The sequence below is a fragment of the Neoarius graeffei genome, chromosome 8 (assembly GCF_027579695.1).
Source record: "Neoarius graeffei isolate fNeoGra1 chromosome 8, fNeoGra1.pri, whole genome shotgun sequence".
Classification (NCBI taxonomy): Eukaryota; Metazoa; Chordata; class Actinopteri; order Siluriformes; family Ariidae; genus Neoarius; species Neoarius graeffei.
The window spans coordinates 70,810,639-70,833,765 of NC_083576.1; the positions used below are offsets into that span (position 1 = coordinate 70,810,639).

Sequence of the window (23,127 nt, forward strand, 5' to 3'; positions counted from 1 at the left end):
GGGGCATGAGCAGACACTCCCCTGTGCACTGATTGGTGACGAGGAGTGTCCTCAAATGCCCACACACGCCCCGCGAGCACGCTGGGATCTGTAAACCCGGAAGAAGAAGAATTACGAATTACGAGAATTATGAAGCCTTATGTGCCTCGCCTCATCTATACGCTCTTGCCAGTATCTGTTGGCGTTGTCGGTGACAACAAGCCACAGCACCAAGACCAGCAACACTAACGACGCCATGTCCTCCATGTTTATTGTTTACTATCCGGGTCGTGAGACTACCGCTTAAAAGGTCACTGATGTCACTGTTTGCGCCGCCTAACGACATCACGTGACGTCCACCCACTTTCGCTAACTCCACCCAATGTGTCCACCCACTTCCAGCCAGCACGGTTCAGCGCGGTTGTAGTCGAAATGCAACTCCAACAGCCCGACTCAGCACGGCACGGCTCAGCCCAACTCAGCCGCGTTGGTAGTGGAAAAGCGGCATTAGTGCCATGAAATGTGAGTTAAACTTATTCAGTTTCTTTTTACATGTCTGATTTTTATTCACTGAAAGATCAAACACTGGCTGTACTTCTTTAATTCAAAGTCTTTTCAGTGTTGCAAGTGCAAATGTACATGTAGTATGATCAAAAACAGAATTTTATGATTAGTGCTGTTGGGATTGTGGCAAAAAATTGATCATTCCACTGTTTTAAATACAATTATAAATGTCATTTTATTCAATGTCTCTTCTGAAGCATTATGCTGAAGTATTTATATATTGGGACATTAAGATAACAATGTCGGACTCTTTTTGGCATGAAATAAGAAATTTTTTTTTTAAATTTTATTAGAATCCGTTAACAGGTAGAACATTTTGCCAGGCAATATAATATAATACTTTTGGGGAGTTACATTCAATACCAATGATTGGTAGTCAACCGTAATGTCTGCAAACAGGGAACACTTGTATTTATAAAAATGTGATATATTGTATGCTCTAGAAATTTGTTGAGTGGAAATTCAGTTGATGGCTGCTCGCGTTTTGTTTATTCAATTCACACAAAACAGTTCTTTTTAATAATTTAAATGTTAAACATATTGGTATATACACCTCTTTATAATGAAAATGCGCATAAATTAATGTTACTGAAAGTCATTCCAAAATACTGAAAAATGTTTTCAAGAATACTGAAATTCAAAATTTGGGGTAGGCATCTCTGTACTTGTAAAACATGTTTCTTAATTATATTTCAATATATTACCAAATTAAAAAAAAAAAAAACAGCAACAACACGGAAAATGAGGAAAACCTGTGTAAAATTAACACACTTGCAATAGGCACACATTTTCGTTGATTTTTTTTTTTTTTATCTCCAGGCAACCTAACTTTTAATGAGAGCCTTGACTCTGTATTTCCTGAGCCAGTGCTGGGATGTCTGGCGTGACGTTGGTAACAGGCAAATGAAAGTCACTGTGCACATCCAGTCTGTTGCGTGCCTTTGTTTTGATGGTGACCAGCGTGCTGAAAGCAGTCTCTGACAGGTACAGTGGTGCTTGAAAGTTTGTGAACCCTTTAGAATTTTCTATATTTCTGCATAAATATGGCCTAAAACATCATCAGATTTTCACACAAGTCCTAAAAGTAGATAAAGAGAACCCAGTTAAACCAATGAGACAAAAATATTATACCTGGTCATTTATTTATTGAGGAAAATGATCCAATATTACATATCTGTGAGTGGCAAAAGTATGTGAACCTTTGCTTTCAGTATCTGGTGTGACCCCCTTGTGCAGTAATAACTGCAACTAAACATTTCCAGTAACTGTTGATCAGTCCTACACACCGGCTTGGAGGAATTTTAGCCCATTCCTCCGTACAGAACAGCTTCAACTCTGGGATGTTGGTGGGTTTCCTCACATGAACTGCTCGCTTCAGGTCCTTCCACAACATTTCGATCGGATTAAGGTCAGGACTTTGACTTGGCCATTCCAAAACATTAACTTTATTCTTCTTTAACCATTCTTTGGTAGAACGACTTGTGTGTTTAGGGTCGTTGTCTTGCTGCATGACCCACCTTCTCTTGAGATTCAGTTCATGGACAGATGTCCTGACATTTTCCTTTAGAATTCACTGGTATAATTCAGAATTCATTGCTCCATCAATGATGGCAAGCTGTCCTGGCCCAGATGCAGCAAAACAGGCCCAAACCATGATACTACCACCACCATGTTTCACAGATGGGATAAGGTTCTTATGCTGGAATGCAGTGTTTTCCTTTCTCCAAACATAACGCTTCTCATTTAAACCAAAAAGTTCTATTTTGGTCTCATCCGTCCACAAACATTTTTCCAATAGCCTTCTGGCTTGTCCACATGATCTTTAGCAAACTGCAGATGACCAGCAATGTTCTTTTTGGAGAGCAGTGGCTTTCTCCTTGCAAGCCTGCCACGCACACCATTGTTGTTCAGTATTCTCCTGATGGTGGACTCATGAACATTAACATTAGCCAATGTGAGAGAGGCCTTCGGCTGCTTAGAAGTTATCCTGGGGTCCTTTGTGACCTCGTCAACCATTACACGCCTTGCTCTTGGAGTGATCTTTGTTGGTCGACCACTCCTGGGGAGGGTAACAATGGTCTTGAATTTCCTCCATTTGTACACAATCTGTCTGACTGTGGATTGGTGGAGTCCAAACTCTTTAGAGATGGTTTTGTAACCTTTTCCAGCCTGATGAGCATCAACAACGCTTTTTCTGAGGTCCTCAGAAATCTCCTTTGTTCGTGCCATGATACACTTCCACAAACGTGTTGTGAAGATCAGACTTTGATAGATCCCTGTTCTTTAAATAAAACAGGGTGCCCACTCACACCTGATTGTCATCCCATTGACTGAAAACACCTGACTCTAATTTCACCTTCAAATTAACTGCTAATCCTAGAGGTTCACATACTTTTGCCACTCACAGATATGTAATATTGGATCATTTTCCTCAATAAATAAATGACCAAGTATAATAATTTTGTCTCATTTGTTTAACTGGGTTCTCTTTATCTACTTTTAGGACTTGTGTGAAAATCTGATGATGTTTTAGGTCATATTTATACAGAAATATAGAAAATTCTAAAGGGTTCGCAAACTTTCAAGCACTACTGTACGTTGTGGCAAAAGGCAAGATGAGTCTGGTGATCGCATGATGAGCAAGCCTGGGAGTGACTACTGCTCCCTTTACCAACCAAAACCGCTTGTATCCATGCTCATCATAGAACCGCTTGCAGAGAGAATTGGACTTTATATCCACGAGCTCATCCTCAACCTGGAGGTGCTCCACATCATCTTTAGCGAGAAATGGATCCATCACCCATGCGTCTTTTGAGATATTCATTAATATCCAAAAAACGCGAGCGCATCTCCTCTTGAAGCTGATCCACGTGGCAGGTGAATTGTCTGGCCAAAGCATCAGGTAGCTTCCCCCCAATTGTTGTAGGACCAAGGGAAACTGTCGCAGGTCCCTCTTTCCCAATTTATTCCGTCTGTACTCCACTTTGCGCAAAAACGCATCCACTGTCTCTTTGCACTCCATGATGGTGGCGTCCGCGGCCTGCATACGTTTGTTTGCCTCGCTGTACAGACTGAATATCTCCGCAAGATACGCAGTCTTGATGAGAAACTCGACCGTCGTTTCGTCCGCTAGTTTCGTGTTGTGCACGGCTAAGAATTCCTGTATTTGTTGTTTAAGTTCCATGAATCGCATCAACACTTTCCCACGAGAAAGCCAGCGGACTTCGGTATGAAGGAGGAGTGTCTGATGCGTCTCATCCTCACACAGCCGTGCAAAGATTCTTTTGTTGACCGGACGAGCTTTTATAAAGTTTACTATTTTGACCACAGTCTTTAAGGTTCCGTTCAGATCTTCGCAGAGGTGTTTGCCTGCCAGTGCGTGTCTGTGGCCAAGTTTACATTAGACCGTATCTGTCTCGTTTTCTTCGCGGATGCACTGTCCGTTTACATTAAACCGCCTGGAAACGCCGGGAAACGGGAATCCGCCAGCGTCCACGTATTCAATCCAGATCGTGTCAGCTCCGGTGCTGTGTAAACATTGAGAATACGCGGATACGCTGTGCTGAGCTCTAGCTGGCATCGTCATTGGACAACCTCACTGTGACATCCACCTTCCTGATTTGCTGGCGTTGGTCATGTGACGCGACTGCTGAAAAATGGCGCGGACTTCCGCCTTGTATCACCTTTCATTAAAGAGTATAAAAGTATGAAAATACTGCAAATACTGATGCAAATACTGCCCATTGTGTAGTTATGATTGTCTTTAGGCTTGCCATCCTTCCACTTGCAAGTGGTAAGTGATATGCGCTGGGATCACACACACAGCGGCTCAGTCCCGAATTACTGCTTGTGCACTTCACTCGCGCGCTCTGTGAGCTGCGCAGGGCCAGAGTGCGCACCCTCCAGAGGGCACTCGCTGTTCAGGGCGGAGTGATTTGGAGCGCAGGATGCCTGCGGAGCCGAGCGTATCCGTGTATTGGTGTTGCTGTGTGCACGCTAATCGTTTTAAAAACGTTAATCTGATGATCCGCTGATACGGTCTAATGTAAACCCCACCTGTGTATCATACAGTGAAACACTAAGCAGTGCGGTGCCTTCTCTTTCAAACGGCTGTTGAAGCCCTTATAGACCCCTTCGCATGTTTGTAAACAAGCCGACCGTTGCCAGGATGCGCGCGCAGCCTGGACCCAGAAACAATGGCGCTGCCCATAGACCGGCATTATGAGCTGTCAGATTATGCCAAACAATTGTCATTACAAGTTCGAGAATGCTACATAAATAAGTTAACTCTAACAAGTGGATATCGCCTACCGGATCCGTATTTAATTAAAGAGTGGACGGACGATGTTAGTAAGTTCCCTGGTATACAATGGCCAGATATATACTCGTACCTTATTGACAAGACTTCAGTGTACACCCACGAAAAACTTCGTGCCTACAAGTCTTTAGACGCATAGGATTATGTTGTGTGCGGGCATGTACAACTTGATTAACAATGGGCCATTCATATTCATTTTGTTTTAATCAAATTATGCCAGTGATGTGATGGCAATGTGGCTTTAGCTACAACAGCAAATACCAACACTAAACAGCAATTTGCAGGAGGTGATGGCATGAAAGGAATGATAGTGTAAAGAGTGCAGCGAAGAGAAATCAGAGCTGCGTAAAAAGCGAGAGGCAGAGAGCAGAAATGAAACTGAACGGGGCGGGAGCTAGGTTAGAGCAGTCAACGTAAGTTGGCATTTAGAGTGAGGGCACACAATGTTACCTTTCCATCCTTGCTTTAAAATTGTGATTTTCAGCATACACAAATAACGATGGCACAAAATCTGGACTGCTTGAGTCAAGCGAGACCTCTCCTACAAACAAAATTGCATGCAAAGCTAAGTTAACATGCTAACAATATTCATTACATTGTGTAACTATGACCCAGCTAATCAGACAAACGCTACCAAAGTATTTTGCTACATCAGAAAACGAAGACTAGAAAGAATAAAAAAGAAAGATTTAATAAATAGCCTGATCTTACCTGTGATGAAGTGGGCGCTGCAAACCCACACATTTTTGATGGTGCTTTCATCCCAGTTTACACGTTTGATGGCTTGTAGCCATAGACGTCGGCGATTTTTTTTTTTGGAATGGGTGAGATCCTGCTGGAATTCTGTACATTTTAACCCTATCACTGCTATGATTCTGACACCCGACAACACAACAACTAGGCATTTCTGAGTCTTTTTTGGGTCCAGGCTGCGCGTGCAATTTCCTCTTACGTATGAATGACATTTACTGCGAAGGGATCTATTTTTCCCCATCATTGACGCGGCTCTATCTGTGCAGCATGCAACTATATTTTCATAGGGAATGTTGTGGCTTGTGAAGTATGGGTCAACTACACTGAATATATCCTCTCCTCTTGTGGTGGATGTGAGATTGACAGACATAAGACTGTCTTGTTTAAGCTCACTTTCCTCAATGTACTGTACATAAAGAATGAGGATTGCTTCTTCCGCCACAGTGGTGGTTTCATCCAGCTGGATTGAAAACGGGCCGGTCTTGAGTTTTTCGATGAGTGTGCACTCAACGTTTCCTGCCATTCTGTCTTTCACTGTGTCGTCAGACAGTGGTACGGTCTTAAATTTGTTAGCCACCTGCGGTCCACACAGTATATCCTCCTGAGAACCAAGAAAAACTGTGTTTCTCAATTTCTCTTTTGTTTTGATTTCCTGACTAGGAATTTCCCAGCAACCCTCCTAGTCACATGATACATCATTGGAAAGCCCAGGATGTACTCTTTACAACACCCCAGGATTCAAGTGAATAGCTTGAAAGAGTAAGAGGGTGTGCACGTAAAACAAATGTCAACTACAGAGGACATAAGTCTATGGGTTGGTTCTCAGGAGGATATCAGCCATTTTAATGCAAGCAGGTTTAATCAGTGTCTCGCCGATGCTGTGCGGCTTTTTGGCTTTGGCAATTAGGAGAGAGCACTCGAGATGCAATCGTTGCTTGCCTCTGGTCGCTGCCAGCCCTAAAGAAACGGTCCTTGATGTTTTGGGGCCTGTTAGCGACAACAAGCTCTCGTTTTCTGAGAAAAAACTCTTTCGGTTTACCCACCGTCTCGGGATGTTTAGTTGTCTGGTGTCGCTTCAGCTTGCAGGGCTTCAAACTTTCGTTGGCTAGTTTCTCATGACAAAAGACACATTCAGCTTTAATTTTATCCATTGCTTCTATGAAGCCAAACTCTAAATAACTTTCTTGGTACCCCCTCTTTTTCTTTTTGACACATTCCGCAGTCTCTTCTACCTGACGATTCGCCATCTTTCACAGTTCCCAGCGCAGTTTACGTTGCTAGCAACGGCTGCGCAGCGCTGCACGAGAAGCAATGACGTGACGTCACACACTGTTTCTCGTGATAACTGTCCTATCGTAACTTATTTTTTGTTTATGTATTTAAATACTGAATACATGTTTAATGCAGCCCTTGAATTTTGTTGGTTTTGTAACATACTGTATGTGAATTAAATGCTCTCTCATTTATTTAACATATACGATTTGCATTAAAATTATCAATCCCCTTAAAATCAAGAGGGCTTCGCGACCCCCCCCCCCCCCCCGTGGATCTTTGGCGACCCCCAGGTTGGGAACCACTGCTCTAGTACACTCCAGTATGCTTCTATAGTAACGGCCAATTCATAGCAACTTGATTGACAGGTGCTCCAAATAATCCAAGATGAATAAATGGATAAAAAAAAAGTATGTTTAAGAAAAAATAGAAATGTATGGATCATTGATATGGTGAAGCTGTTTTTTTTTTTTTTTTTTTAAATTAATTTTTTTTTAAATCTCCTGCTGGCCGAGAGGCTCGAAGGGGGATTATCACTACGTTCACACTGCAGGCTGAAGTGACTCAAATCCGATCTTTTCGCCCATATGTGACCTGTATCCGATCTTTTATTGACAATATGAACAACACAGATCCGATTTTTTCAAATCCGACCCAGGCCGTTTGGATATGTGGTCCTAATTCCGATTCCTATCCGATCTTTTCATATGCGACTTCAGTCTGAACCGCCAGGTCGCATTCATCCGACTTACACGTCATCAACAAGCCACAAACGTCACTATTCTGCGCTGAAGTAGGCGGCGGGTCTCTCAAAAAAAGTTACAACAACACATCAATGCGACTCCGCACCCACACGTTCCTTTGAACGGAGGTTGCAGTCACTACCCCGCAGAACGCCTGAGCCAAAACCCTTGCCCTCTTCCTTCTCAACCTCCTCCTTAACATCAGGCTATTGTGCATGTTCTCGCTCCGTCGCAGCAACAACTGCATCATCGCCAGGTACTCCATGCTGGCTACTGTCATACACAGGAAACTTTAGGTTACTTCCGTAAACACTGGCCATGCTCACTGCGTGTGACGTCGTCGTATCCTGCAATGCGCATGCGGAACACTTTTAGGTCGCTTTTCGTTCATACTGAGGATCACATACAAGTCGCATATATTTGTTAATGTGAACGACCTCACAAAAAAATCGGATTTCACAAAAAAATCGGAATTGAGCATTAAGCCTTGCAGTGTGAACGTAGTGTATGTCATGGCAGTGTCCGTCCATCCGTCCCAGGAGCCTTCTGAAATGAACTCCTCTCAGAATTTTTGGAGGAATTTCACAAAACTTCTTCGCAGGATTCTTTGTCGGTAATGCGTATACTGCAGTTTCATTCAATTCAGTCGCATTTTACCAGAGTTATGGCCCTTGATTACCAAGCTTGTTCTGGGCAATTCCATGTAAATGTCAACCTCACCATGCAAAAATAAAGCAACATGTAATACATCAAAACCACTCCCAGAGATATCAACTAGGCCTGTATTTTACAGATGTGAATAAGTTGAACCAATTTGTAACCAACCTAATATGTCACTGTCAGTCTTTCTTTCTTATAATGTAAACCCCAAGCTAAAATCAACTTTGATCATGTACAATTCTATATTATTGCCACAAGCCACAGAAATGTATGCTAAAATCCACAAAACAGCAAAACAATAGCCATCCTAAATATTATTTAAGAACTTTGATAGTTTTAGCTGATATTTAGAGAGTTTTTCAAAGGGTTATGGTGGTTAAATTGCTGATTTTCTAAACATATGCCATGTCTATTTCAGACGCGTCACATCCATAACGGAATTTCGTCACATCCATAACGCTGACTTTTCCTTCCGAAACTCTGCATGAAGTACAAAATATTTTAAAGATTTTTTAATATTCACCTTGGACCCCTCTATCAAACGGATATCTCCATTTCGACATTAGGTTTGCAATTTCACAGAGTTTGATAAAAATGTACAGTCACCCAAGAAAAGTGATACTTTTTCTGTCACATCCATAATGCATCTTTTATTGGCGTTTTCTGGCATGCCCTAGATGTACTATGGGAATTGTTCTTGTTCTATCACTTCTCCAGTATGGTACAGCCTTAAAATATGCAACACCTGCTTAAATACTGGGAGACAATAAAACATGCACTGGGTCATTTGTTGCCATTTTGAGTTCAAGTGTCACGTCCATAACGCTGGAATTGCTCTACTATGACAATTTCATGAGGGTGTATTAAGCACTTATAGCATAGATACAGCTGCCAGCAGGGGATACTGTGCTCTCAGAAAACTCTTGTTTGAAAAGATCTTGCGTTTTGCAGTTTCTCTACGAGTGTTTTTTTTTTTTTTTTATTCCCCCCCTTCATTATTAACCTCAAGAGAGGAAAAAGCGAGGCAAATGAGGGAACGACAGGTTCTAGCTGCTGCTACAACATACACACTTGCAGGAAATGGCTTGTTTCACAGATGTTCCACATCATTAAATGTAACTAGAAATGGAGAAGTATGATGTGTTCGTTAATAAATAGCGGAAGTAATCATTGGCAGTTTGCTGTGCAGGATCATGATGTTATTGAAAAATGGTCAAATTTGAAATGGTCAACTTCACCCTTGATTTATTTTCTTCTAACAGCATGCCCTGAAGTGTTTTTTATTGCTCACGCAATCCTCCTGTCCCAACTGGACGAGCACAGCATCGGATTAGTCTATTACTAGTAAATTGGTGCATATGTCTCATCTCATCATCTCTAGCCGCTTTATCCTGTTCTACAGGGTCGCAGGCAAGCTGGAGCCTATCCCAGCTGACTACGGGCGAAAGGCGGGGTACACCCTGGACAAGTCGCCAGGTCATCACAGGGCTGACACATAGACACAGACAACCATTCACACTCACATTCACACCTACGGTCAATTTAGAGTCACCAGTTAACCTAACCTGCATGTCTTTGGACTGTGGGGGAAACCGGAGCACCCGGAGGAAACCCACGCAGACACGGGGAGAACATGCAAACTCCACACAGAAAGGCCCTCGCCGGCCACGGGGCTTGAACCCAGGACCTTCTTGCTGTGAGGCGACAGCGCTAACCACTACACCACCGTGCCGCCTGGTGCATATGTAATACAGCAAATATTGTGTACGTGTCGTGACTCGACAGCATTGATGCATCACGCTGTACAAGTTCTGACAGTCTATACAAACACAGAATGCTCCCTTTTCCACTGTGTTTAGCCTCCCTTTAGTCCACTACACTTCTAGTGCACTTCTACTGGCCTCTCGGAGTCTAATGAGTGCTCGGTGTAGTGAGGCTCAGGCATCCTCAGGCTGCGTATGAATACTTTATGGGCCTCCCTCTGATGCCTCTCTGTCAGTTTGGCATGTGTGCCGGACCAAGAGAGAGCCCACGGCCGTCTCCTCGACAAGGTCGCCTCACAAACGTGCGATCCATGCTGTCAGCGAGTCAAGCAACGATGAGAGAAGAAACGGATTAAATGCCAACGCTCAGACAGAACATGACGTCTATGCAGAATTACAGTCATGCATGTGTTACCTGTTTGCCCATAAAGCCTACAGGAATGGGGGAAATAAGTCTTCTTTACGATGTAGTGAATTATAAATGCGAGCACTCGAGTTTGTGAAAATTTCACCAAAATGTATTCTAATTGAGGATTATGCGAATTGAAGTGATGGAATAATCAAAATTGTAGTTAAATTATGTATTATCTTATTTTTAAACATAAAACATGTTGTTTATGGGTCTAGTTCACAAGATTCTCCACAAGGGGGAGCTGTTACTCAAGTAGCATTATTTAGGACTGGACTGCGCCAAAATGAAATGAAATAAAATACTCCTAACTTTCCACAGTAGGCAACAGGTATTGTTATAATTCCATTTTGCTCTGGTTAAAACGGAACACATGATTTAAAAATTTGGTTTAAAGCTGATTTTTAGCAGACAAAGCTATCAAAAGACAGCTACTAGTTTTAATTCCTCTATTTAAAAAAGAAAGAAACGTGATATAGAAGCACTGATCATATCTGCACTACATTTTGTCCTGATCACAGTATTGTAATCAGGGTTTTTTCTAGAAAAATTTAGTATGAGGGCGCTCACCATGGCGAGGGAGCGAAGCGGGGGGGGAGATGGTGCCGGTTGTTCCACCCCCCCCCGCCGTGCAAAGCCTTTGAAAAACGCTCCAATGGGACATTCTGAGGCTATCTGAGAGGGAAATTGTAACAAACTGTCTGTCAACATTGAAAAAGAAAGAAGTAATCTTCTGCCCCGGACAGTCTTTGGCTTTCTTCCGCTTCGTGCCGCGGGATGACATCTTTAAATGCCCAAGTGTCAACAAAAACAACTCGCGAACTACTTGTCAAAAGCTCCTGCGCCGGTGGGTGAAAGGTCATTCAGTCTTGAGAAATCTCGCTCTACAAGTCAGCTGACCTTGTATGTAACCCATGTCAAATCTCGCGAGAGCAGCCGCGACAAGTAAACAACTAAACAACATGGCGCCTCAGTCTGGAAAACACCAATTCGGATTGTTTTTGCACCGTCTGGCGGTGTATCTACTATGATTGGAATATTTTTGGAGCAATTATAACGTATTTGATGATCAGACACATTGTCACGTAGTGTTGCTGGGATGTTTTCACGGAGTCGGTAAGGGGGCGCACGCCGAGAGTAAGAGGGCGCAGCGCCCCTGTTCCCCCGTTTAGACGAAAGCCTGGTAATTATAACGTATAAGCATTTTGCCCTTCTCTTGTAGTCACTGGATGCGTCGCTCTTGAAAAACTGACATGAATCTGGCTGAGCCGATGAATGAATGCTGGATTGTAAAAGGCCTGAAACACAACCTTCCATGACTAAAGGCTAATCCAGTCACAGTACAGCTGTTACTGATATCGGTGTTGTTCACCTGATCAGTGTAGTCTGATGGAAAGTGTTTTGTGGCCTTTGTTGGTCCTGGATCGCTGTTCATGTGAATATAATGGACAGCACAACTCCGGTATTCAGTCGAGACCTACTGAGATAAATATGGGCAATGAGGAAAAATAACCCCGGATTGCATCAGTGCACTGTTTCTGTATCCAATTCCAATATGCAATATGCTGCCATCCAGACAAAGTCCTTTTTTCCAGGGAAGGCCTTCCTTCTTTCAGCAAGACAATGCCAAACAACTTTCTGCCCATTAAGACTTCATGGCTCTGTAGTAAGAGTCGGGGTGCTAAACTGGCCTGCCTGCAGTCCAAACCTGTCTTCCATTTAAAACATTTGGCACATTATGAAGAACAAAATACAACAAAGGAGACCCCGAACTGTTGAGCAACTGAAACTGTAGATCAGGCAAGAATGGTACAACGTTTCTCATTCAAAACTACAGCAATTAGTCTCCTCAGTTCCCAAATGTTTATGGAGTGTTGTTAAAAGTAGAGGTGATGCAATACAGTGGTAAACATGCCCCTGTCCCATCTTTTTTGAAATGTGTTGCTGACATCAAATTCAAAATGAGCATATATTTTTCAAAAAAAACAATACAATTTCTCACCATCAGCATTTGATAGGTTGTCTTTTTCAATGAAATATAGGGTTTCTGAGATTTACAAATAGTCATTGTTTTATTTACGTTTTACACAGTGTCCCAAATTTATGGAATTGGGATTGTACACTGATCAGCAGTAACATTTAAAACCATCTGCCTAATACTGCGTCGATCCTCCGTGTGCCAGCAAAACAGCTCTGACCCGTCGAGTCTTGGACTCCATAAGACCTCTGAAGGTGTGCTATGGTATTTGGCACCAAGATGATATCAGCAGGTCCTTTAAGTCCTGGCATTGATCAGTTTGTCTAGCACATCCCACAGATGCTTGATCAGATTGAGATCTAGTGATTTTGGAGGCCAAATCAACACCTTGATCTCTTTTGTCATGTTCCACACCGTTCCTGAACAGCTTTTGGAGTATAGCGTGCACATTTATCCTGCTGAAAGAGGCCACTGCCATTAGAGAGTACTGTTGACATGAAGGGGTGTACTTGGTCTGCAACAATGTTTAGGTAGGTGGTACGTGTCAAAATAACATCCGCGTGAAAGCCAGGACTTAAGGTTTCCCACCAGAACATTGCCCAGTGCTCTCTCTTCACTGGGTAAGTGACATACACGCCCCTGGCCATACACATGATTCATCAGACCAGGCCACTGTCTTCCATTGCTCCATGGTCCAGTTCTGATGCTCACGTGCCCTTTGTAAACACATGAGCCGTCTGACCAGTCTGTGGAGATGCAGCCCCGTATGCAGCCAGCTATGTGTTCCGACGCCTTTCCATCATGGACAACGTTAACTTTTTCAGCAGTTAGTGCTACAGTAGCTCTTCTGTGTGGTCAGACCAGAAGGGTTGGCCTCTGCCCGCCACGTGCATTAGTGAGCCTTGGACACGCATGACCCTGCCACTGGTTCTCCAGTTGTCCTTCCTTGTACCACTTTTGGCAGGTACGAACCACCACATCCCAAGAACAACCCACAAGACCTGAGGTTTTAGAGATGCTCAGACCCAGTCATCTAGCCATCACAATTTGACCCATGTCAAAGTCGCTCAGATCCTTACGTTTGCCCAGTTTTCCTGCTTCCAACACATCAACTTCAAGAACCGACTGTTTAAGTGATGCCTAATACTGTCTATCCCACCCTTTTGCAGGTGCCGTTGTAAAAAGATATTGAATATTATTCACTTCACTTGTCAGTGGATTTAATGTTATGACTGATCGGTGTATGTTTTTTGTACAGATAAACTCTGAACTTGTCTGGATTTTCTAATCCTGAGGTCTGTTTTATATATATAAAAAAAAAAGAAAAAAAGGCTGATGCCATTTTAATTTTATACTAAATAAAGATTTCTTCTGTAATTTTTGTCTCCAAACTAAGTTAAGTGTGTGTTGGGTTTAATGATGAGCAAGCACATACTGTATATCCCATACCTATTGATGCATTGACGTGATTTATTGAGATAATCTGTGGAATGTTGTTTCTAAGGCTACATCCACACGACAACGGCAACGAGATTTTTTTTTTTAAATATCGCGTCCACATGGGCAACGGATCAGTAAAATATCAGGTTCATATGGCAACGCAGCGCTTGCTGAAAACGATGCAATACACATGCCACACCACTACGTGCGCTGTAAGACGGTCCCATCGGAGACACCAGAACAATAGAAGTAGACGCATGCGCATAACTGCGCATGCGCACAGTGACTATCCCTGTCACTGTCACACGCACACACTTTCTCACTCCCTATCCTATGGATATAGTCCCTTTAAATCACGTGCTCGTTTTTTGAATGGAGACGCGGAAAGAGGAATGAACGGGGGTAGATGGAAGCTGGTACGCCAACATTCTGATATCCTCCAGAATTCTTTAATGGTCTGGAATAAACATCTGAAGAGGTGAGATCGCTCCTTTTTTTTTTTTTTCCCTATTTTTGCTGGTGGGATTGACTCTGCCCTAAGGGCTATTCTCTCACTCTCACTTTGCACCATTACACAATAAATATTCACAGTGAAAATATTTTGTAAGCGTGTTTCATGAACCAAGTTATAGGATTTGTTGACAACTCGCATCGAGTTCGTTACACTTCTACCCAGCGTGAAGCACATGTGGTTGTGACGTCATTGTAAACAAATCCGTTCTACTCACCCAGACGACTTCGCAACGGCTCCGTTGCCAGATATTTTTCACTCTAGAACCCGTTCCCAAAAGATTTCGTTTTGGGGCACCCAAAACGCCGGTGCCGTGTGGACGCCAGGCCGAAACGATAATTTTATCAGATTCACCTGAATCCGTTGCCGTGTAGACAGGATTTAAGAAAAAAAAGGTTTTGGACAAAATGTTTGAACCTGTAAATATCACACACAAACTGCAAATCACATTTTCAAATTCGTAGCACTAAATTACGCTTCAGAACCTTTACAGTGTGACTCTCAAACTGGAACCACAGCAATTTGATGGCTGAAGAGAAATACTAGTTTATAGGGTTAGGATTTTTGGGATTTGGTTTTGAAGCCCCTTCAAAGGTCACACAAGGGGCTCACAGTCCCATGAAGGAGAATTGGGCAAAATTTAGTCAAAATGAGTCCAGATTAGGTCTCTAAAGGTTTGTTCATACCAATGAGCGACAAAGCAAACATTCATTTTCTGTGTACGTGCATGCCGAAGATCACCACCGAGTGTTTGTAGCTGGTACAGTTAGCTTGGGCTGCTAATACACCTGGCATGTAACATACATCGAGCAACTGATTTTTTTTTTTTAAAGAGAAATCATATATTGTGGTAAATTATATTCTGCAGGCTACATTTTTAGCCGTTTCATCTGAGATGGACGGACAATATACGCTCTCGGGTGACAAGTCATGCACTCTCCATGCCCATAAGAAACAAAAGTTATAACACTAGCCAAGTTGTAACACTGTAGGCATGTTGTAATATTATAGCACAAGACTGTAGCTATGTTATAACTATTTTATAACGCTGTCATGTAATGCTGTAGCCATATTCAAAATGGTGATAAGGTTATAATGCTATAGTGTAATGCTGTGGCTGTAACACTACAGCTATAACACTGTAGCTGTTATAATGCTGTAACCATGTTTTAACACTGTAGCCACATTAAAAAAGGCTGTTATAATGCTATAGCGTAATGCTGTTATGTTACAGTGCCATCACCACGTTATAACACTGATTTATAATGCTGTAGCCATGTTAACACTATAGTTCTAAAGCTATACTAGCCACGTTATAATGCTGTAGCCGTGTTATAACGCTATAGTTGTTATACAGCTATACTAGCTATGTTGTAGCCACGTTATAATGCTGTAGTGACGTATAGTGCTGTAGCCATGTTATAACACTGTAGTTACATTATACAGCTATACTAGCCATGTTATAATATTGTAGCGATGTATAGTGCTGTAGCTATGTTATAACACAAGTTACATTATACAGCTATACTGGCCATATTATAATACTGTAGCGACATAGTGCTGTAGCCATGACACTATAGTTATAAAGCTATATTAGCCACACTTGTAGTGCTGTAGCCATGTTATAACGCTATAGTTACGTTATACAGCTATATTAGCTATGTTATAACCACGTTATAAAGCTGTAGTGACGTATAGTGCTGTAGCTATGTTATAACACAAGTTATGTTATACAACTATACTGGCCATGTTATAATATTGTAGTGACGAGTGCTGTAGTTATAACACTATAGTTATAAAGTTATATTAGCCACGCTAGAAAGAATGAACGAATGAATGAACCCTTTATTCTCACTAGTCACAAGTACCAGCGAAATTGGCCATCAACCCGTCTGTCCATATACACACACATGCAATTAACAGAGGAGGAGTAGACAGGACGGCAAGACAGGGATGGAAAGAAAATTACAGAGTAACATGAGGAGAGGGGAGGCAAAAAAGCAACCCCCACACTATTGCTCCTGTGGGGAGTACAGTGTGGGAACATTTAAAAAAAAAAAAAACACCTCAGCACATAAGCACAAAATAAGTACACTTTACAACATGAAAACTCGGGACTTGAAGGGGGCGATCAGGGGAGGGGGGGCGATCGGGGTGGAGGTAACCCAGTGCAAGCAAGCAGCCATCCGTTCCTGCAGCCATGACGGCGCTGGTCGAGCACCTGCTTGTCACACTGGAGGTAAAAAGCGGCGACTGTGGGAAGTGGGGGAAGGAATGCAAGAGTGTCTCACTGCAGTGATCTTCAGGGGAGTTGTTGTTCCAGCAACGGCCTTGACCGAGACCAGTGCTGTCTGAGGGGTCTGAAAACAGATAAGATTGGGATTGTTTGGTCTTGGGGCGAGTAGACACATTCTTTTCTTTTACACGACTACTCTGTTTGTCTAGTCTGGTCTCCGAATCGATCCATTTCCTTTGCAAAGCCAAAAGCTTCTCCATGATGTTATCCATGTTGCGGTTCAAGTTCTGAATAGCCACAGTCTGAGTGCCGACAGCTCTGCCCACCGCTTCAATCATGTCGGGCAGCTTTATGGGGCTTTGGGCAGCTGTCACTGTTTTCTGATTTCCTCGATAAACCAGGGCAATGCCTAATCCAATCAGCAAAAGACCTGTAATCATAGTTTCGAATAGGTAGATGTCTTCAATGTCCTCCACAGAAAGAACCGCCAGGCACACGACCCGCCACTTCTCCTGCGTGTCCATCGTGTAGCCAGCTGCGAACGTTCCGGCAGGACAGGCCGGTTCCCCTGAACCCAGGCTTCTCATCGAGATTGTATCAATTGCGTTGAGAGACCAATTTATCACTTTCATGATTTTTAGTTTAGAGAGCCATGCGGAGAGAGTCTCTCAAAAGTATAGACAGTAGACAGACGAGACGAGAGGAGCAAAGCAGGGAAGATAAGGGAGAGAGGAGAGGGAGAGAAATGCGACCGCCTTCCGTGAGAGCACGGAGAAAGACAATGTTGTAGCGATGTAGTGCTGTAGTTATGTTATAATGCTATAGTTACATTATACAGCTACACTAGCTATGTTATAGCCACGTTATAATGCTGTAGTGACGTAGAGTGCTGTAGCCATGTTATAACACTATAGTTATAAAGCTCTATAAGCCATGCTATAATGCTGTATCTACGTATAGTACTGTAGCCATGTTATAACACTATAGTTACATTATACAGCTATACTAGCGGTTATAGCCACGTTATAATGCTGTAGTGACGTAGAGTGCTGTAGCCATGTTATAACACTATAGTTATAAAGCTGTACTAGCCACGCTATAATGCTGTAACGATGTAGTGCTGTAGCCATGTTATAACACTATAGTTACGTTATAATGCTGTAGCTATGTATAGTGCTGTAGCCATGTTATAACACTGTAGATATAAAGCTATATTAGCCACATTATAACACTGTAGCGACATATGGTGCTGTAGCCATGTTATAACACTACAGTTATAAAGCTCTATAAGCCATGCTATAATGCTGTATCTACGTATAGTACTGTAGCCATGTTATAACACTATAGTTACATTATACAGCTATACTAGCGGTTATAGCCACGTTATAATGCTGTAGTGACGTAGAGTGCTGTAGCCATGTTATAACACTATAGTTATAAAGCTATACTAGCCATGCTATAATGCTGTAGCTACGTATAGTGCTGTAGCCATGTTATAACCTTAGTTATTTTAGCTAGTATAGCTGTATATGTTATAGCCATGTTATGAAGTTGTAGTGATGTACAGTGCTGTAGTCATGTTATGACACCATAGCCACATTATAACTCTCTAAACTCATGAAATGAAGATGGTGCATTTGTTGTCCTTTTTTCTTTATAATCTTGGAAAAAAAACAGTTGGGTGCTGGGGAGTGTCATTTTATAGACTGACAAATAGCCCATCCATACAGATAAGCGCACCAGACTGTAACACGGTTTTCTATACAGGTTTTCTCAGCCATGTAATAGACTTGTTTTTTTTTCCCCCTCCTCTCTCTCTGCAGCACGTGGGTTCGGTGTAACCGAGGTGATGGCAGACGTGGTGAGTTTGGTGTCCCACGCCACCGAGGCCAGACTCCGTTCCACGCTGGAAAACGTCTCTGCTCTCGCACGACACCGCACAGAATCCAGCAGGGTAGGAACCAGTCACAGTCCAGCAGTCTGTGGGGGTGTGTCCGAGTGGGCCAGATGGGCATGGTGATCAGATTTGATTCGGTGATCAAATATATGCATTCTGTAAATGTCTGAATAGCCATCCAACGCTCAAAAGCAGGTTTATGATTGAGATGCTTCTCTGTAACAGCAGCTCCGACAGGAGTTAGTGCTGCCTGTAATTCAAATCACAGGTTTGCATTAATGCGCTTGTTCTAATGTTACTGCTTCTGTAGTGGGATTTGTATGGTGAGCGCTCCATGTGCTTTTATTGTTTTTTGTTTTTGGAAGGAGTCTCCACTGTCGGTTTGTAACAGTCAGAGATGAAGCTATAACTTTAAGTTTTCTGCCATGGGAAAGTCTTCAGGAGTTTGTGCTTTGTAGTTTCTCAGTAATATAACAAGCTCCATTTTATTCACGTCAAGAATCTGGTGAGGGAACAACTATTTATATCGCCGTTTTTAATTCCCCGCTGGCCGAAAAGCCTGAAGCGGGATTATGTCGTGGCGATGTCTGTCCGTCCTGGGAAGGGTGCTTACCTTCTGAAATCAACTCCTTTCTGAATTTTTGGAAGAATTTCATGAAACTTGGCAGGATTCTGTTATATGCCGGTAACACGATATTGTAATTTTGTAAAATTGGGTCACATTTTACCAGTTACAGCCCTTGATTAACAAAATTATGATTTGACAATTTCATGTGTTTTTTTCCTTCTGAAATCAACTCCTCTCACAATTTTTGGAGGAATTTCACCAAACTTGGCAGGATTCTTTGTCGTATGTCGGTACTATGCATATTGTTTTGTTCGGTTCAGTTGCATTTTACCAGAGTTACAGCCATTAATTAACAACCTTATACTTTTTCACAATTTCATGAAGGCGCGCTTGCTTTCTGACATCAACTCCTCTCACAATTTTTGGACGAATTTCTCTAAGCTTGGCAAAAGGCCTTGTTATATGACGGAAATACGCATATCGCGATTTAATTTCGTTTGTGAAAATTTTCCCAGAGTTTTGACCCTTGATTAAATAACTTGTACTTTGACAATTTCATGAGAGTGTACGTTCTTCTGGAATCAACTCCTCTCACAATTTGTGGAGGAATTTCACCAAACTTGGCAGAAGGCTTTGTTATATGACAGTTATACACATATTGAAATTTCATTTAATTTGGGCAAATTTTACCAGAGTCATTTGATTATTAACAAACTTGTACTTTGGCACTTTCATCAAGGTGTGCTTGCATTCTGAAATCAACTTCCCTCGCAATTATTATCCCCTGCTGGCCAAAAGGCCCGAAGGGGGATTATGTCATGGCGATGCCCGTCCATCCGTCCGTCCCAGGAAGGGTGCTCACCTTCTGAAATCAACTCCTCTCACAGTTTTTGGAGGGATTTCACGAAACTTGGCAGGATTCTTTGTTATATGTCAGTAATACGCGTCTTCTAATTTGGTTCAATTCAGTTGCATTTTACCAGTGTTATGGCATAATTGCCAGCGGGGGATATTGTGCTCTCAGAGCACTCTTGTAGAACATGGTAACAGGAAGTGATGACCAGAATGAACTTGTTTTACAGACATGATGCAACAGTAAGTGTAACTATAACTGGATAAAAAAAAACCAACAACTAAATAAAATTAGTTGGTCACATTTCTGTGGTGTAAGAGGAGTAAAACCACTCAGGACATGATGGGTGTGCTGTTCGAGAAAAATAATCTGCAAGTCTGCATGACCCTGTTGATGATCCCCCCCCCCCCGTAACAGTACATGTTTTCTTCTTTACGGAAATCAGGGAGATAGTAACTGCTACAGTGGGGCAAAAAAAGTATTTAGTCAGCCACCAATTGTGCAAGTTCTCCCACTTAAAAAGATGAGAGAGGCCTGTAATTTTCATCATAGGTACACTTCAACTATGAGAGACAGAATGAGGAAAAAAATCCAGAAAATCACATTGTCTGATTTTTAAAGAATTTATTTGCAAATTATGGTGGAAAATAAGTATTTGGTCAATAACAAAAGTTCATCTCAATACTTTGTTATATACCCTTTGTTGGCAATGACAGAGGTCAAACGTTTTCTGTAAGTCTTCACAAGGTTTTCACACACTGTTGCTGGTATTTTGGCCCATTCCTCCATGCAGATCTCCTCTAGAGCAGTGATGTTTTGGGGCTGTCGCTGGGCAACACGGACTTTCAACTCCCTCCAAAGATTTTCTATGGGGTTGAGATCTGGAGACTGGCTAGGCCACTCCAGGACCTTGAAATGCTTCTTACGAAGCCACTCCTTCGTTGCCCGGGCGGTGTGTTTGGGATCATTGTTATGCTGAAAGACCCAGCCATGTTTCATCTTCAATGCCCTTGCTGATGGAAGGAGGTTTTCACTCAAAATCTCACGATACATGGCCCCATTCATCCTTTCCTTTACACGGATCAGTCGTCCTGGTCCCTTTGCAGAAAAACAGCCCCAAAGCATGATGTTTCCACCCCCATGCTTCACAGTAGGTATGGTGTTCTTTGGATGCAACTCAGCATTCTTTCTCCTCCAAACACGACAAGTTGAGTTTTTACCAAAAAGTTCTATTTTGGTTTCATCTGACCATATGACATTCTCCCAATCTTCTTCTGGATCATCCAAATGCCCTCTAGCAAACTTCAGATGGGCCTGGACATGTACTGGCTTAAGCAGGGGGACACGTCTGGCACTGCAGGATTTGAGTCCCTGGCGGCGTAGTGTGTTACTGATGGTAGCCTTTGTTACTTTGGTCCCAGCTCTCTGCAGGTCATTCACTAGGTCCCCCCGTGTGGTTCTGGGATCTTTGCTCACCGTTCTTGTGATCATTTTGACCCCACGGGGTGAGATCTTGCGTGGAGCCCCAGATCGAGGGAGATTATCAGTGGTCTTGTACGTCTTCCATTTTCTAATAATTGCTCCCACAGTTGATTTCTTCACACCAAGCTGCTTACCTATTGCAGATTCAGTCTTCCCAGCCTGGTGCAGGTCTACAATTTTGTTTCTGGTGTCCTTTGACAGCTCTTTGGTCTTGGCCATAGTGGAGTTTGGAGTGTGCCTGTTTGAGGTTGTGGACAGGTGTCTTTTATACTGATAACGAGTTCAAACAGGTGCCATTAATACAGGTAACGAGTGGAGGACAGAGGAGCCTCTTAAAGAAGTTGTTACAGGTCTGTGAGAGCCAGAAATCTTGCTTGTTTGTAGGTGACCAAATACTTATTTTACCGAGGAATTTACCAATTAATTCATTAAAAATCCTACAATGTGATTTCCTGGATTCTTTCCCCCCATTCTGTCTCTCATAGTTGAAGTGTACCTATGATGAAAATTACAGGCCTCTCTCATCTTTTTAAGTGGGAGAACTTGCACAATTGGTGGCTGACTAAATACTTTTTTGCCCCACTGTATGTAACGGTTTAAATACATTTGAAAATTATTTTTGCAAAGAAAAAAAACGAGAGAATTGTTGTAAAGATGGGACTTTTTATAATGTGTAGTCCTTGAAAACGAAACAGTCATAATTGAGAAGCTTTTGAAAGTTGTGGAATTTCATTTTGAAGTTTCTGTATGAACTCTCAGCCTGATAATAGCCAAGAGTCAAGGATGCTTCATTATTGTTAAATTAATGCAGTCAGAATGTCCTGTGTTTATTATGGTGTTTTCCCTCGAAGCGTATAGCTACTTAGCTAATTCTGAAAGGGCTGAAATGACTCGTCCTAAAAGAGCTCTGTTTAGCAGCATAGTGCAAAACAGTATGGAACAGTATAAAGGATCCACTTTGTAATATTTAGAGCCTTCTGTTGCCTGCGAGATGGATTGCAATTACAATGAAAGTTTCTTTTCACATCAAGCCTTTCTGTCAAAACTAATGGGTTGCGTTTTAGGGCAAACAAACACACAGAGCTAAGCAGCTGTGCTTTGGCAAAGGGTACAACTCGTTTCCTGGCTGGAAAAAATGTGAACAGAAGCCTGAAATAAAGAAACTCGCTGTGTTCATCGTACAGCGATATTGCTAACCAGGTTTTATTTTGTATCTTATTATTATTTTTTAAATATGCTGATAATAGGCCTAAAATAGTTAAATAAGAGAACTGAAGGTGTACTATTTACACAGAAACCTGAAAATTTTGTCACTAGTGGAGCTTCCCATTATAGATGAAAGTCTTCCGGATTTACCCGGAAATCCGGATATTTGACAAAACTCTTGAAAATCTCCGGTTTTCCGAATGGAGAAATTAATTTTTCGGATTTTTCGCATTCCTAGACGCGGCGTAATACTTCGCATCGTCCTTGCATGGGTGCAGTCCTTAAATAGCCCAAACATAGTTCATTGATTAAAGACAGGTGTTCTTTGTTAACGGCGTGCGTGCCAGACCTCGTTAGGCCTTCAGGTGCACGAGCTAAGGCACGCAGGACTGACACCGTTCTGCGCAAGCGCAACACAATCGCACGACAAAGCATGTTCAAGCTGCCAGTGTAGCTGCAGTCTTTTTAGTTGCAAATTACAAGTATTTTCTCGTG

The 23,127-nt window shown here is 42.3% G+C and overlaps 1 protein-coding gene across 2 annotated transcripts in view; it reads left to right on the top strand.

Moving 5' to 3' along the window:
* Nucleotides 1-23,127, top strand: part of si:dkey-219c3.2 (transcription initiation factor TFIID subunit 4) — a 159,441-nt gene that overhangs the window by 54,593 nt on the left and 81,721 nt on the right. For both annotated transcript variants that reach the window (XM_060928169.1, XM_060928170.1), the window contains one exon: nt 18,450-18,580. In XM_060928169.1, coding sequence (XP_060784152.1) covers nt 18,450-18,580 — 131 coding nt within the window. The remainder of the gene's footprint in view (nt 1-18,449; nt 18,581-23,127) is intronic.